Source organism: Strigops habroptila, chromosome 1 (genome assembly GCF_004027225.2).
Source record: "Strigops habroptila isolate Jane chromosome 1, bStrHab1.2.pri, whole genome shotgun sequence".
NCBI classification, from domain to species: Eukaryota; Metazoa; Chordata; class Aves; order Psittaciformes; family Psittacidae; genus Strigops; species Strigops habroptila.
In genome coordinates this window covers 50,613,430-50,626,809 of record NC_044277.2, presented here as the reverse complement: position 1 = coordinate 50,626,809, position 13,380 = coordinate 50,613,430, and the positions used below count along the sequence as shown (strand labels likewise).

The following is a 13,380-nucleotide window of genomic DNA, read 5'->3' as shown; positions in this document are numbered from 1 at the left end:
TTCCATCCTAGGTCTTGGCCTAGATCCAGATTGTCCTAGGTCCAGAATACACTGGCTTTAGCTAGATCAGCTTGTAATTGGCCTTTGGCTAACTCCTCTGTGAGCCCAGTCTGATACTGGGTTGTAAGTATTCAAAGCTGGTTTACTCGATGCTGGTTAGATTAGTTTGTTTTCATGGAAAAGGAGAAGAATCATTCATTTCCTAAGCATGTTCAGGCGAGGTTGATCTTCTTAAAAAGTAAATCAAATAGTAGACCTTGTAGAGAAGAAAATAAACAAAAGCGATAAAGAGGATACCACCTTAACAGCTCTTTTTACCTGTATGACTTTCATCCCTGAATGACACTCTGTCTGCTTCAAATAAGCACCACTTGCTTCTGTCAGTGAAGGTGAGAATATGGTTGCTGTTCCTGGGTTCAGAGTCACCCAAGGGATTTAGAACAGCTCATCTATGATGAACAGTTCAAAGACAGCCTATTGTTGGTCCCTGTAGTCTGCTACTTTTCATTAAAGAATACTGGATAATAATCAGACTACAGGGAGAAAACAAAGTACTAAATTGTGTTGAAGGAGTAACACCATGCCCATCTGCCACAAAGATATTGATAATAGCATTTAGCAATCTCTAGAATTTCAGCCTTTATTTTAAGGCTGCAAATTTATCCATTTAAATATGCGTGAAAATCAATACCAAAATAATCTTTATGTTTGAATAGGCCTATTTAGCTACTTGGCAGAACAATATAACCTCAAGCATTTTCTCCAAAAGAGTATTTAAAGATGAAGAAAGGGGACACTCAGTTTCCCTCAGGAATCTGTTCCAGAGACTAACAGAAACCCAGTACAGGTGAAGTAATAGGTCAGATTGGTAACTTTCATTTTATTTCATCTATTTCCATGTAAAACTTTCTCCCTTCCTTTCCCAGGCCTGTTTTCCACAGCAGTTGTGGTAGAAAATGACATATGATGCAATTAAAACTATGGCACTTTCTTACATAAGAATTCATTCTTCAAAACTATAACTCATATCCTTTTTAAAGACAAAAGCATATATTACCACTTTTTATTCTTGTTAACCCTGCAGAAGCAATGTATTAGTGACAGATAGAACTGGTTTATGCCTGGCTTAAAGAGCAACGTTATTAAGTACTAAGTCAATGGCACACTCCTGAGACTTCCTATCCCTCAGTGATGCAGAAGTAACACCTGGGTTTCAACCCCAGCTTCAGTTTTCAAGGAAGGATGTTCAAAAACTCTTTGAATAAATAAATGGAGGAAGTATTGAGAAGAAATTAATACAGTACCCTACAATGCTATTGGTAGGAATGTATTTTGACATTTTACCTGTGCTTAAAATATTCTGTCCCCATTATTGATCGCTGGTCATGCTGGTGGATTTTGGATCCTCTTGATCACAGCAGTACATTTAATTATCAAATACTGCATGATGCAATTCCTTTATGAACAAATTCAAAATGGCACTTTTTTTTGCCTTCAGCTTTCCCCTGTGGTAGTCAATTTTACCACCTCTCTGGCTGTTCTGTGGCGCTGAAGCAGCACAAAGAAGCTATACAGCAGAAGGTCCTCCCAAGGGTCCAACTAATCACCAAATTGCTGACGAAGCTGAACTGTGGCACTTTTCATAAGTTGAGGAATCTGACTGCTAGTCAGTCATTGGCCAAACTCTTTTTCCTTAGACTGTGGAGTTGGACGACGTACAATTTGCTAGTCTTGGTTTGGCCAAGGGTTTCCGTCTTCAAAAACGCTGCATTCTGTATGCATGGCGATTTATTCATGGTAGTTTGCTGTTCTTTACTGAATGCCATTTTAATGTTAAAGTGAAATTTAATGGGTATTAAAAAAGGAGCAAATTGGGCTTTTTATTTTTATTTACAAGCTTCTAGAAATGAAATGTTACCTGGTCAGATCAAAGCTTTCAGTGTTGGCGCTTTGTTGTGCAGGAATGATTTATATAAGAATGCTGTCAGTTACACTTTATTGTGGCCTCCAAACAACTTCATAAAATATGCTGAGCTGCACAGCACTTCACAGGCACTTGCAGATTTCCAAGACTGTGCAAGCTCAGCTGAAGACTAATTACAGATCAGTTTGCTGATTATTAGAAAACAAAAATTTCTGGATAGCTGGTAGCCAGAATGCTGGAATTGAAGAAGCTCATAAAGAAGATGATCAGAGGGCTGGAGCACCTCTCCTACGAAGACAAGCTGAGAGACCTGGGCTTGTTCAGCCTGGAGAAGAGAAAGCTCCAGGCAGACCTTGTAGCAGCCTTGCAGTACCTAAAGGGGGCCTACAAGGGTGATGGAGAGGGACTTTTTTTACTAGGGCATGTAGTGATAAGACAAAGAGGAATAGCTTTAAATGGAAAGAGGGTAGATTTAGATTAGATATTAGGAAGAAATTCTTTCCTGCGGAAGATACTAGCATAGGTTGCCCTGAGAAGTTGTGGCTGCCCCATCCCTGGCAATGTTCAAGGCCAGGTTGGATGGGGCTTTGAGCAACCTGGTCTAGTGGAAGGTGTCCCTGCCCATGGCAGTGGGGTTGGCACTACATGATCTGGAAGGTTGCTTCAAACCCAAACCATTCCATGATTCTATGATTTCCTTTCACAGGAGTTATAAACTTTGTATCTTCCCACACGTATTAAAAGCCTGTGGGTTTTGTGAATTTAGAAGTCTGCTTCAGCTGTTTGGAGGTAAGTACACAGCATCAGAAATGCACTGACCAGACTAACATTGGACGGCTGCTAGGAATGCGAAAGGATGCTGCCAACAGAATACTGTACATGGGGACAGCAGCAGTGCCATTCAACAGCTGCTGGCTTTCTGATGAGGAGTAAAATCTCTTTGAGGAGCATTTATTCAAGCATGTTGCATAAACTGTCCTCCTTGCTTTTGAGGGGTAAACACCACCACCCCAAATACCTGGCAAAGAATGCAGAAGTGAGTCACTTGTTAATACACACTTCTTTCCATATTCACTAATAGAGAACTTTTGAAAGAGGTGTGCATGATCTTTCATAACACCTGCAATAACTGCAACTACATATGCATGCTTCAACAAAAAAGGACTTTTCTGGAATATTGCAGTTAGAATTCAATTGATAATTCTAAAGTGTGGGGATTTCAAGAGATCTGAAAAGCCGTCACTTCTTAAATTGCTAATATTAACCCAAAAATTTTATCACGGCTTTCCATACCAGGACCCCGTTTTGTGAACTGTTGAATTGTACCACTACCTGAAAACTTTTTTCTACTTGAGAAAAAAGTATGTTGGAATATGTTCTCATAAATTTTTAAAAATATCATGAGTAGCTTCCTCCTGTGTAGTCTTTGATTTGTCATTATTTTAACTACAGACCTTCCATGAAAGATGATGCTTAATTATAATTACATTGTAACTGTTATATGCATGCAGTACTTTACAAATCACAGATGGAAAATAGGAAATAATATTTCCTATAATCTGAGGAGATATTTTGTTATCCTACTCTGCTGCGACTTTTATCATAACATTCCTGTTGACTTTCATGGGAGGAGAAACAAGCCTGAAATATCCATGTATGCTACCTTCATTGACGTTATCAGCTCTTTATTGTGCCTTAAAATAATTAAAATAATTCCTTTCCCATACTTGACTGACACCTTTATTGATGTATGTCTTAATTATCGGTCTTTCTGGAATCTAACTGTTAGAAGTTCCTGTTAAAAGCTCTTCTCGGGAACACCCTGTGAGATAGCAGCGTATCTTCCAGGCACAAAGCGGAAAATAATTGAACATGTTATAAAAATGTGGGTTTAATCTTGAATATTGGGACCTTTTGACAGTTGTGTAGTGCTTACAACTTATTTATTTGGATTTACATGAAAGGACAGTGAAAAACAGTTGACAAATGAAACTATTGCCTCTTTTTTCCATAAAGTAAAAAAAACCCAACCCCCAAAAAACCAAAAAAAACCTCAAACAAAAACCCACAACAACAACAACAAAAACCACACACACACACAAAAACACAACAACAACAACAACAAAAAAAAAACCAAACCTAACAAAACCCCTCCAAACCTCAGCAAAATAAATAGTTCCATCTCTAAAGCTTTGGATGTCTTCCCTTTTGCTTTAATGCACATTTTATGCTCAATTCCTCTCACTCTGGGATAGGCTTAATAAGAAGGCAGACAACTGCTATCTATCTCCCCACCTCTTACCGTATAAATTACAAGATTATTGCACATTAAATCTAGAAAAATCTAGCTATCACTCTTTTATATCCAGCCATTTAAGGAGAAAGAGGGAGTTGAGTTGTCACATCAGAAAGCCCTGTCAAATGTTTTTAGAACTTCTCTCCAGGACACCAGTGCTTCATGTGAGGGCCTTCATTTTAAAAATCTTTTGATCGCTGAAACAGACCAAGCTAGATACAAATGATAACCCCACTGTTAAAATATAAACCCAGAATACAAGAGTCCAGCTCTTGTTTCTGCTTCTATTGATACTCGACTTTCCACCTGCAAAATAGAAGTGGTAAGTTTTCTTTTTCCCATCATGCTTCATGCTGTATATTATTAAATTATTAATGAATTTATTTATTAAGAAGATTGCTTTCAACAGTCTTTTATCTTCAACAATGTTTGAATTGATAGCATCACTAGGAAAATGAAGCCATGGTCCCAGTTTGGATCTCAGTTGATTGTTGTGGGCTTTTCTGATGTGCAGTTGGTCTGAGTAGAGCAGAAGTATCTTCTCCTATTACCTGTTGCAAGAAAGGAGTTCTTACCTAGCTCACACGGTAGAGAATCATGTTTTCTGTACAAACTAGTTATGGTAGTTTTCAGCTGGCTCTGATTTCTTTGTGCTATTTGTGCTGCCTCTTCAGGAATTAATGCAAATGTAAAATATCATTTTTATCTAAAAATACCTCACTTAAAATCCTGAGTGAGAGACAGTGCATAATTACTAGTCTTCTCATTCATATAAAGTTCTTAGAAAGCCTTCCCTGTTTCCCCACTTTTCTGTCAAAAGGAGCAAAAATACTCCCATGGTTGTATCGCATTCCACTTTAGAACTATATGCTTGTATTTAAAAAACATGATATCCTAAGTTAATATAACCCTCCTTACTTAAGGAATTGAATGTACCTCCTTGATGCAGATGTTTACAAACTGATTTGCACTTTGCTCAGGGCTTTGCTATATCTCAATGTATGGAAAAGTATTCTCATTCTACTGAAGGAATTTCATTGGTTTATTGATTTGAAATATTTTTTCCTCCTCTCCCTTTATGCTTATTCAGAACACTGCTGTTGATACCAGAGAAATACATCCTGACACTTGAAAATCACAGCAACTTGATTGTTTCTAATACCAAACAAAGATTTGGTGTGTAGGAGGGAAGATATCATTCTCAAATCTTCTATTTTACAGCTTCCAAAACAGAGACCCCTCTGAGAAGCCTCCCAAGACAACTTCTGACTTATTTCCTGATAGAGGTTGAAAGTCACAAGTTCTGCCGAATTGTGTTTTATAGCCTAAAGGTCACAAGAATAACCTTTAACAAAGTACTTGTTTCACTTCGAAATCATAAAAGAATATGTATTAATTGTAAACCCATGATAATCTTGAAGGGTTTTTTTCTCTGTAGTAAGCAGTTATGCTGGACTGACACTGTATTTGGATTACTTGCTACTATTTTCCAATTTTTCTGGATGAGTAACCAGTGGCTCTCCAGGCTTTCCTATCATCCATCTTTAAGTGACCAGTCAATAGTCAATGTGGTTATACAAGGTGAGCCTGTTTGCATTTTCTATGGCGTACATTTGTCATTTAGGAGTTACTCACTGGGAACAACTCCACTCCATGCCCTATTAATTCCTCCATGTTATCCATTAGGCCAGGGAATGGAATTTGCTGCTGTTTTTTTTATAGCAAATAATTAGGCAACATGAAATGAGGCAACCCACACAATTCATCCACCTAGGACATTACCGCCTTCAGTACAACACAGTAAAATACGACAAACAGACCTGCAATGGCTGTGGTGGAGACTAGCCCTTTTCAGTAAAAGACATTTATAGTATTAGGAAAGTTGAAATATTTTAAATAAAATTTTATAGGCAGATGTCTGCTTCAAGGTACTCTGAGGTGGAGGAGAAAGCAGAGGTTAAATGGCTCTGCCATTAATCAGATTAAGGGTAGAAACCACCAAAGCTATTCTTTTGGCCATGGTGAAAATACCCTTACAGTCACGCTCAGAAGGCTATCTTGAAGCAATAGCTGATGCCACAAGGGAATGAGAAAAGCACACATGCAATCCTCATCTTCGTAAATCTGACCTAGATGTGGTGAAGTTAAAAATGAGCATAGAAACTACTAGCACCTACAGTGTAGAAGGCATATTTTGAGTTAGATAGTGAAACTTTTTTTACTGTGCACTCTGATCAGGCCTCATTATTCCCAGCTCTCAGTGTGCCTTGGCAACGCGTGTGCCCGCCCAGCTGGAAAACTCACTGTGTTCCAACAGAAACTGGTCTCCATGCGCATGAGTTCTTCCGATAGTAGGTGGAGGAAATGGCACACGAGGGAACTGGGAGAATTGTCACTGCTGTGCTCTCCATGTTTCAGTTGTTCTGCTAATGCCCAGACTGTGAGGAAAATGAAAATAAAATATAACAAATATGTGATAGTCTGGCAGTATTGATATAGACAGTGAAAGGTAAGTAGAGAGGCATAAAAGGCCAGAGTAGGAAAAGGAATGGAGGAAAATCTTGTAATGCAATGGAGAATGAACCGAAGGATTTAGATATGAAACTTGATGAGGTTATCTACAAAGTTACAGGCAAATACTATCAAAGCAGTACTGTTCAAGATTTTCAGCATCTCTGCAATGAATTTAGATGCCTCTTCCCCAAAAGTTAATGGAAGACATATATCTGAAAATCTTAACCATTGCTCAGTTATCAGTTTGCCTGGGTCAACAAACTGCACACAGCGGATTGTATGATCAATTATTTGAACTCCCAGAGAAAAAAGAAATCTTCTTATGGACGCTGCCTTCCACACCTCCACACTTGTAAACTTCAGTCGTGGAAAGGCAATTCACCAACAAATGAGGACAACTGCCAACTGCCGCGGCTCTACTACTAAGACCTCATGGAGCGGTTCTGACCTGCTCTCCAGTAGAGGGCAGTGAGACACAAAACTAACCGAATTTTCAAACTTGAATGGAATTGGTAAGGTAGTAAATACCAGCATGTGTTAGAAGTTCATGTAAGCATGCATATAGTTTAATTATGTAGTAATGACAGTCGATATGATGACCTCTTTCACCATCAGTGAAAGCAAAGAGAACTTCCTCCAACAAGAAAGAGATCAAAGTGTGAGTATAGCATATAATAAGGACATTTGCATTGGGCGTAATTTGATAAATTGCAGATGGTTGAAGATTTTAATACTGAACTACCTCACCTCCACTGTTCAAAATGTTTCCTTTCTGATTCCTACTTTTCTGATCTAAAACCTATTTTAGAACATTTTTCTTCCAGGCTTTGCCATCCTCTTTATTTCGGGTTCACCTGCATCTGTTTACTGTCCTTACTGAAATCCTCTGCTTCACAGCCTCATCTCAGTTTCGATTGTGCCATCTCTCACAGAGCCCATGAAGAATATCTGCTCCCACCTTGGAAATCTCCTCTCCAAGTTCCACATCTTCTGAAAAACCCACAAGTACTAGGCCTACCAGTACAGAGAGGTGTTACACCTAAGATCAAAATACTTATGGCCCATGAAGACCATCTACATCATTATGTAAAGCAGCTTGAATTTCTTATGCCTCCAAGATGCAGTTTCCTGCAGATCAGCTGAGGAGGGAATTTATAACAAGACTTCCCTCTTCTACCCTTGTGGCCCAGCCAGACTGAAGTCAGACAAACAAGGAGCATCCAGGAAACTGATTAAATGGTTTAGATTTTTTTTTGAGGTTAGCTAATTTTATGCACAAATGTCTCATCTTTCCTTCTTACTCTTCAATCTTCAAAGGAAATTGGGTCTACTTCATTTTCTGGAAGTTTGTATGAAGCCTAAAAAAAAATGTTACATCTTTTCATTACTATCTTGTTCTACTAACTAATGTAATCAACCCATTTGATAAAAATATTTTCACAGAACTATCACGCATAACATGACTAAACCTGCTTTACAACTTCAGAGGCCTTCGGAGGGCAGGCTAAATCTTCACATAATTACATCGAAAAGGTTACATAAATTCTACAATGAGGTTTTCACAGATCATCGTATTTTAAACAGCAGATTATACCAGATTTGAAACTAGCTTGAAAATACAGTTCATGATGACAAGTCACAAAATTCTTGCTAAGAGACAAAGTAATATGCTGCATAGAATAGTGCTGTATGTGTAAACAACAAAAAGAACAAAAAGCCCTGAACTATTTAGCTTCTTTACCTGAGTTAGCTCAGATTCCGCATCTGTTTCAGTTAAAGAACTAAAAGGGTATGTGTACCTTTATTTTATGTAAACAAACAAACAAATGATATGGCTTTGGGGTGCAGTTTGTTTTTTTAATGTCATGCTGACATGATTCATACAACTTAGCAGCAACAAATTTGGTGTTTCTGATTTTATGGCAGGACTCCTGGGAAGTCTCAAAATACTTTACCGTGAACTGCTAAATCTTAACAAGATGGACAATCTTTTCAGCTATTTCCTCTCTACACTGCCTGTTATATTTACAACTAAAAAAACCTCCCAACAATTATTTTTAAACAGATTGACCATTTTTTCTCCCAGTTGGTTGCTTGCTTGCTAATTAATGCAATTATCAGTCATCAGAATTCCCTGGCCTACCTAGCTTGTAGACATGACCCACATTTGTCATTAAAATGTCAACACTTCTTCCTGTCCTCCTTGTTTTACCGGAGACATTAGGTTTACATTGTCCACTACAAAGTAACAAAAAATTAGTGTAAACAATATATTATATATATTAGTATATCCCCACCAAAGCTTTTTCCATCCTTGTCATTTAATAAGCCTTCTTCTACTACTAAGAGGAACTTTTGGTTCATAGAGACTATGCGTTTTGTACAAAAAGTAAAATATCAAGTACATCTCTCACAAACTTTTGCTGGCTTGGGGCTTAAAGAAAGCACATCTTGAAACTTGCTGGCATGGCCTACTAGTAAATTTAGGACTATAACAATAATTTGCTCATCCTATTTTAGCTTGTTAATGAATTATATGCCAAAATCTCATTTATATGCATGTATGTGGCCATATACCCAAAAGATGAATATAATATTTAACATGTGGCGAACAACTGATTAGAACGTATCACCACTGTTTAAATACCTTTTAGTCGGTCATATACCGCGATTGAATTTTGAAGGTACCTGACTGGACATACGAGTATCAGGGTATCTGCACTGTGGCATGGCTCAGCACAACCTTTCCCCGCGTTAGCAGTCCCAGTGCCCGGGAACACACCTACAGCTCCCGCAAGCCCCCTCCCGACTCAGCACCCGTGGCGCCGGGCCCCCCACGCTCGGACGAGGACCGACCCACGGGCTTTTTTGGGGGATCCACTCGTCACCTGCCTCCGGCTGCAGCGGCATCCCCGGGGGCGCGCCGCGGCCCCCGCCGCGGTGCTGACGGCAGCCCCTGTCCCGAGGCAGGCACGGCTCGGCCTGCCTCCCCCTCGGGATGTGCCGCAGCCCTGTGCCCCGCGGAGGCTGCGGAGACGCGCCGAGCAGTATTTCAGGGGCAGAAACATGGGGATGGGTTTTTTTCCAGCTACTTCGCGCTTGCCTCAGGCAGCGCGGAGTGCAGAAGGTCTCCGGCGACAGAGGCCCTGAGGGGTTTCTCCCGCAGGCACGTCCTTGGCAGCAGGAGGGGAAGGGCAAGCGTGCGGAGCCGGCTGCTTGCGGGGCCCTGCCGCCGCCGTAGTAGCGAGCGGCTCCGCTGGCGGCTGGGCTGGGGAGCGCTGGGCTCCTCCTCCTCCCCCCAGCAGCGCACAGCCGGGCGTGTGACTGACTGACTGGTCTCTCCCAGTCTCTTTTTTTTTTTTATTCTTCCCTCTTTTTTTCTCCTCCATGGGTACACACACCGAGATACGCACATGACAGTACTTCGGTGCAAGAGCCGGTGCATCGCCAGGAGGGCTGCGCTTCCTCTCCGGGCACGCACACACACACACACGCATGCTGCTGCTGCTGCTGCTGGAAGTCTTTCTACACGGGGATTAGCAGCCGCCTCTCGGTCTCTAGATTCCTCTGTCTCTTTCTCCTCCTTTCCTTTCCTGTCCTTTCTTCTTCTCTCCCTCAAGCGCTTGACTGACGGACAGCGGGCATAAAAAGGTAAATGCTTGCGTGCTGTCTGCTGACAATGCCGGTGGGTGACGGTATTCTGGCAGCGTGCTGCGCCGTACGCCCTCCGTTTGCCAGGCAGGCAGCCTGCCCTCCTGCCGCGCCGGCGGCTGCCGCTCCCCGCGGCTCCCGGGACTGCTCGTCCTCGGGGATCGGGTCTACCGCGGGAGGTTTGGCTCCCTTCCCCCCCACCCCCGGTCTGCGAGGCAGAGAGGTTCCCGTTATTGTGCTCCCAGCAGTTGCCACCGTGGGCTCTGAGCGTGTGGGAGCGCTTGGCGAAGGTTTCACGGGATGAAGGTTGCTATTAATTGCTGTGTGCGCGGAAGAGAGCGAGGTTTCCGCTTCGGCAGGGAACCTGTACAGTGTTAATCAGGGCTGGAGAGTGGCAACGGGAGGACTAGACGCCACTACAACCCCCCCCTCTGTCCCCCAACACACACACATAGGCACACCATCGTTTGCTGCATCATTCAAATGAGCAATTTTTAGCTAGCCTGGCATCGCGGGGGCTCTTCTCTCCCCCTCCGCGAGTGTTTGGGCAACCTCCGAGGACTGCGATCCTCCTTCTCCGCCCCGGGGGGCGCCCCGTCCCTGAGGAGCGAGCTAGTGACCCCGGGGCCCTTCCCCACGGCCGCCGGCTCCCCGGGTGGGACCGGGGCACGGACTCGCGTCCCGCAGCCTTATGCGGGCTCTATAACTAGTTGTCGCCTGTTGTTCAGGGCGAGTTCGTCCCGCGTCTCTCCTCGGCAGGACAAGAGAAGCGGGGTGAATGCCCCTTTCCTCCCCCCTTCCAGCAAAGCCCGATTGGCCCGGGGATCCCGGGAACCTGGAGGAGGTCCTGCACCGGGCAGCCCCGCCGAAAGGGCCAAGTCGTGCGGGGCTCGCCCAGACCCTGGCCCAGACTTTTCCCGGAGGCGCGGTGCCTGGGGAACCGTTTCAGGCCGGCAGGGGATGGGAGAGAGGCAGCATTGCAGAGCCGGGCCCCGGAAGGGGGGGGCTGCGCCTGCCCGGGGCCCGGCGCGGCACAGGTGCGGGGTGTAGCGGCAGGTTGCCCCGGGGACCGCCTGGGCCGCCCCGGGGCGGGGGTTAGGGCGCATCCCGGGAGGCGCAGGCCTACCCCACCGCGCCCGTGCGCAGCGTTTCCCGTGCAGGCGGGCGTATGTGTGCGGGCGGCCGAGAGGCTGCTGGGAGCGGGGCCGCCGTCCCCACCGTCCCGTTCCCCCCTCCGCTGGGAAGCCGGGCGTTTGGCTGGGTCCTTAGGTAATTAAGGTCCTTAGGCTTTCTTCCGTCTTTCTTGCTGCTGTTACTAAACCCGGCTCAGGATGCCAGCGATGAAGCTGTCACACCACGCTAGTTTCCAAAGGGGTTGATGGTGTCATTTGATCTCGGAGAAAAATTACGGAGTAATCAATATTTAACAGGGAGCACTTTGGCTTCACACATGATTGATTTGGGGTAATCCCCTTTCATGTTGTTTTCTACATCTGCCAGAGAGATATGTAAATATACTGTTAGAGGCAGTAAGCACAAAAAACAAAAAAAACCCATAAAACCAAAAAAAAAAAAAAAAAAAAAAAAAAAATAACCCGAGGAAAACTAGTAACAGAAGCAAAAGTAGTGAGAAAAAATAGCGGGCAACATATGAAATTCGTTACCTTTTTAACAAAAAGTAGTTGTTTAACTTACATAGTCTACTTACAAATAAAAGGTAGGTGTGCTGCTAGGCATGGTGTATGCTCAGCTGGTTGTGTTGAATTGTATTTCAATGTTAATACATCTTTTAAAAAGGCAACACTAGTTTCTGCTGGTATGTGGGTCCGGTGTGTGCACTTCACGTATTTCCCCTCGCTTAAAAGATGTTGCAAGTTTGGTCGGTGTTCACTGATCCAGAGGATCCAAAAGTCTAAAGGATATATATTTAGAGATAAATTTGTCACTGAGAATAACGATTACAGGAAAATTGGGAATTGTTAATGGCAACAACACTGTTCCTTGTCTTCTGTATAGCCTGTCTGTCCAAGGTTGTGTATTTCAGAGATTAAGATTAGATGACATAAATTAATGAGAGCATATAGGGAAAAAATATGCTTGGGAGGAAATTACACTGTTTATTAGAGAGGTAATAGATCTGAAATCAAGGATTTAAAAATAAAGGTTACAGTAGTGTTCAATTAGATATATACACCCTGCTGAATTGTTTTTTTCTTTTTTTTTTTTTTTCCTGTCTTAATTTCTTCATGAGAACTGTTAAATATACTTGTTCAATTCGAGGCTCATTCTGGTCTATCTCTCATGGGATTAATGCTTGCAAGTGTAACAATATAATCTGTTTGTGTTAGATTTTGCAACGTCCATCCTGTAAGGGTGCTGCATGTCTGTAGAGCTTGGCTAGTGATGTTGCTGCCTGGAAATAGAAAAAGAACTGCATGAATAGTTAATGAAATAGTGTAATAAATAAAGGCAATCCTGTACCAAGGAACAGTAATATGTAGCCTCCATGCAGGGTTTTTTTTGTTTTAATTTTCACTCCAGTCTTATACCATGCAGGATCTCAAGTTCTCACCTAAATTGTAATAGGCAGGTGTAACACCCTCAGGCTGGCATTGCCGTTTTAAGAAGATAGAGCTCAAGGCACTTTAACATGAGATAGTTTATTCAGCCCTTAATCTCTGTAACCAAACTTAATTTTTACAGCCTCTGTTGTATTATCTCTTGAGATTTAAGAAGGCTATTTTTGTCCGGAGCACATAATTAATACTTGTTCTCCTCTTATGCCAAATTTTACACTTGTGCACAAAGCTTATCCAAAGAAACCTGAAAAGGGGATCACCATGGTAACAAGAGGGAGAGGATTTTCTCCCTCACCATAGGTCAAGACTAAACGCCTACCCATTCCTTAACTTGTAGCAGCATTCGTTGACACCTTCCTCTTGGTGGTAATTTTGTCTACTGGGGCGTGCTTTTACTGTTGTCTCATGCTTCCAGA

The 13,380-nt window shown here is 42.6% G+C and overlaps 2 protein-coding genes across 4 annotated transcripts in view; one reads left to right on the top strand and one right to left on the bottom strand.

Moving 5' to 3' along the window:
- Positions 1 to 4,604: 4,604 nt before the first annotated feature.
- LOC115604273 lies at positions 4,605 to 11,491 on the bottom strand. Its single transcript, XM_030477250.1, has 4 exons — positions 11,093 to 11,491; positions 10,148 to 10,665; positions 6,525 to 6,658; positions 4,605 to 4,771 (listed from the first exon to the last, which is right to left on the bottom strand). Exons 1-3 carry the CDS (start codon positions 11,489 to 11,491, stop codon positions 6,613 to 6,615), a joined length of 963 nt encoding a protein of 320 aa, XP_030333110.1. The 3' UTR covers positions 4,605 to 4,771; positions 6,525 to 6,612.
- The window catches only part of DLGAP1 (DLG associated protein 1), a 398,543-nt gene continuing 395,036 nt past the window's right edge, over positions 9,874 to 13,380 (top strand). For all 3 annotated transcript variants that reach the window (XM_030496374.1, XM_030496355.1, XM_030496364.1), the window contains exon 1: positions 9,874 to 10,385. The gene's annotated coding sequence lies outside the window, so the exon portion shown is untranslated. The remainder of the gene's footprint in view (positions 10,386 to 13,380) is intronic.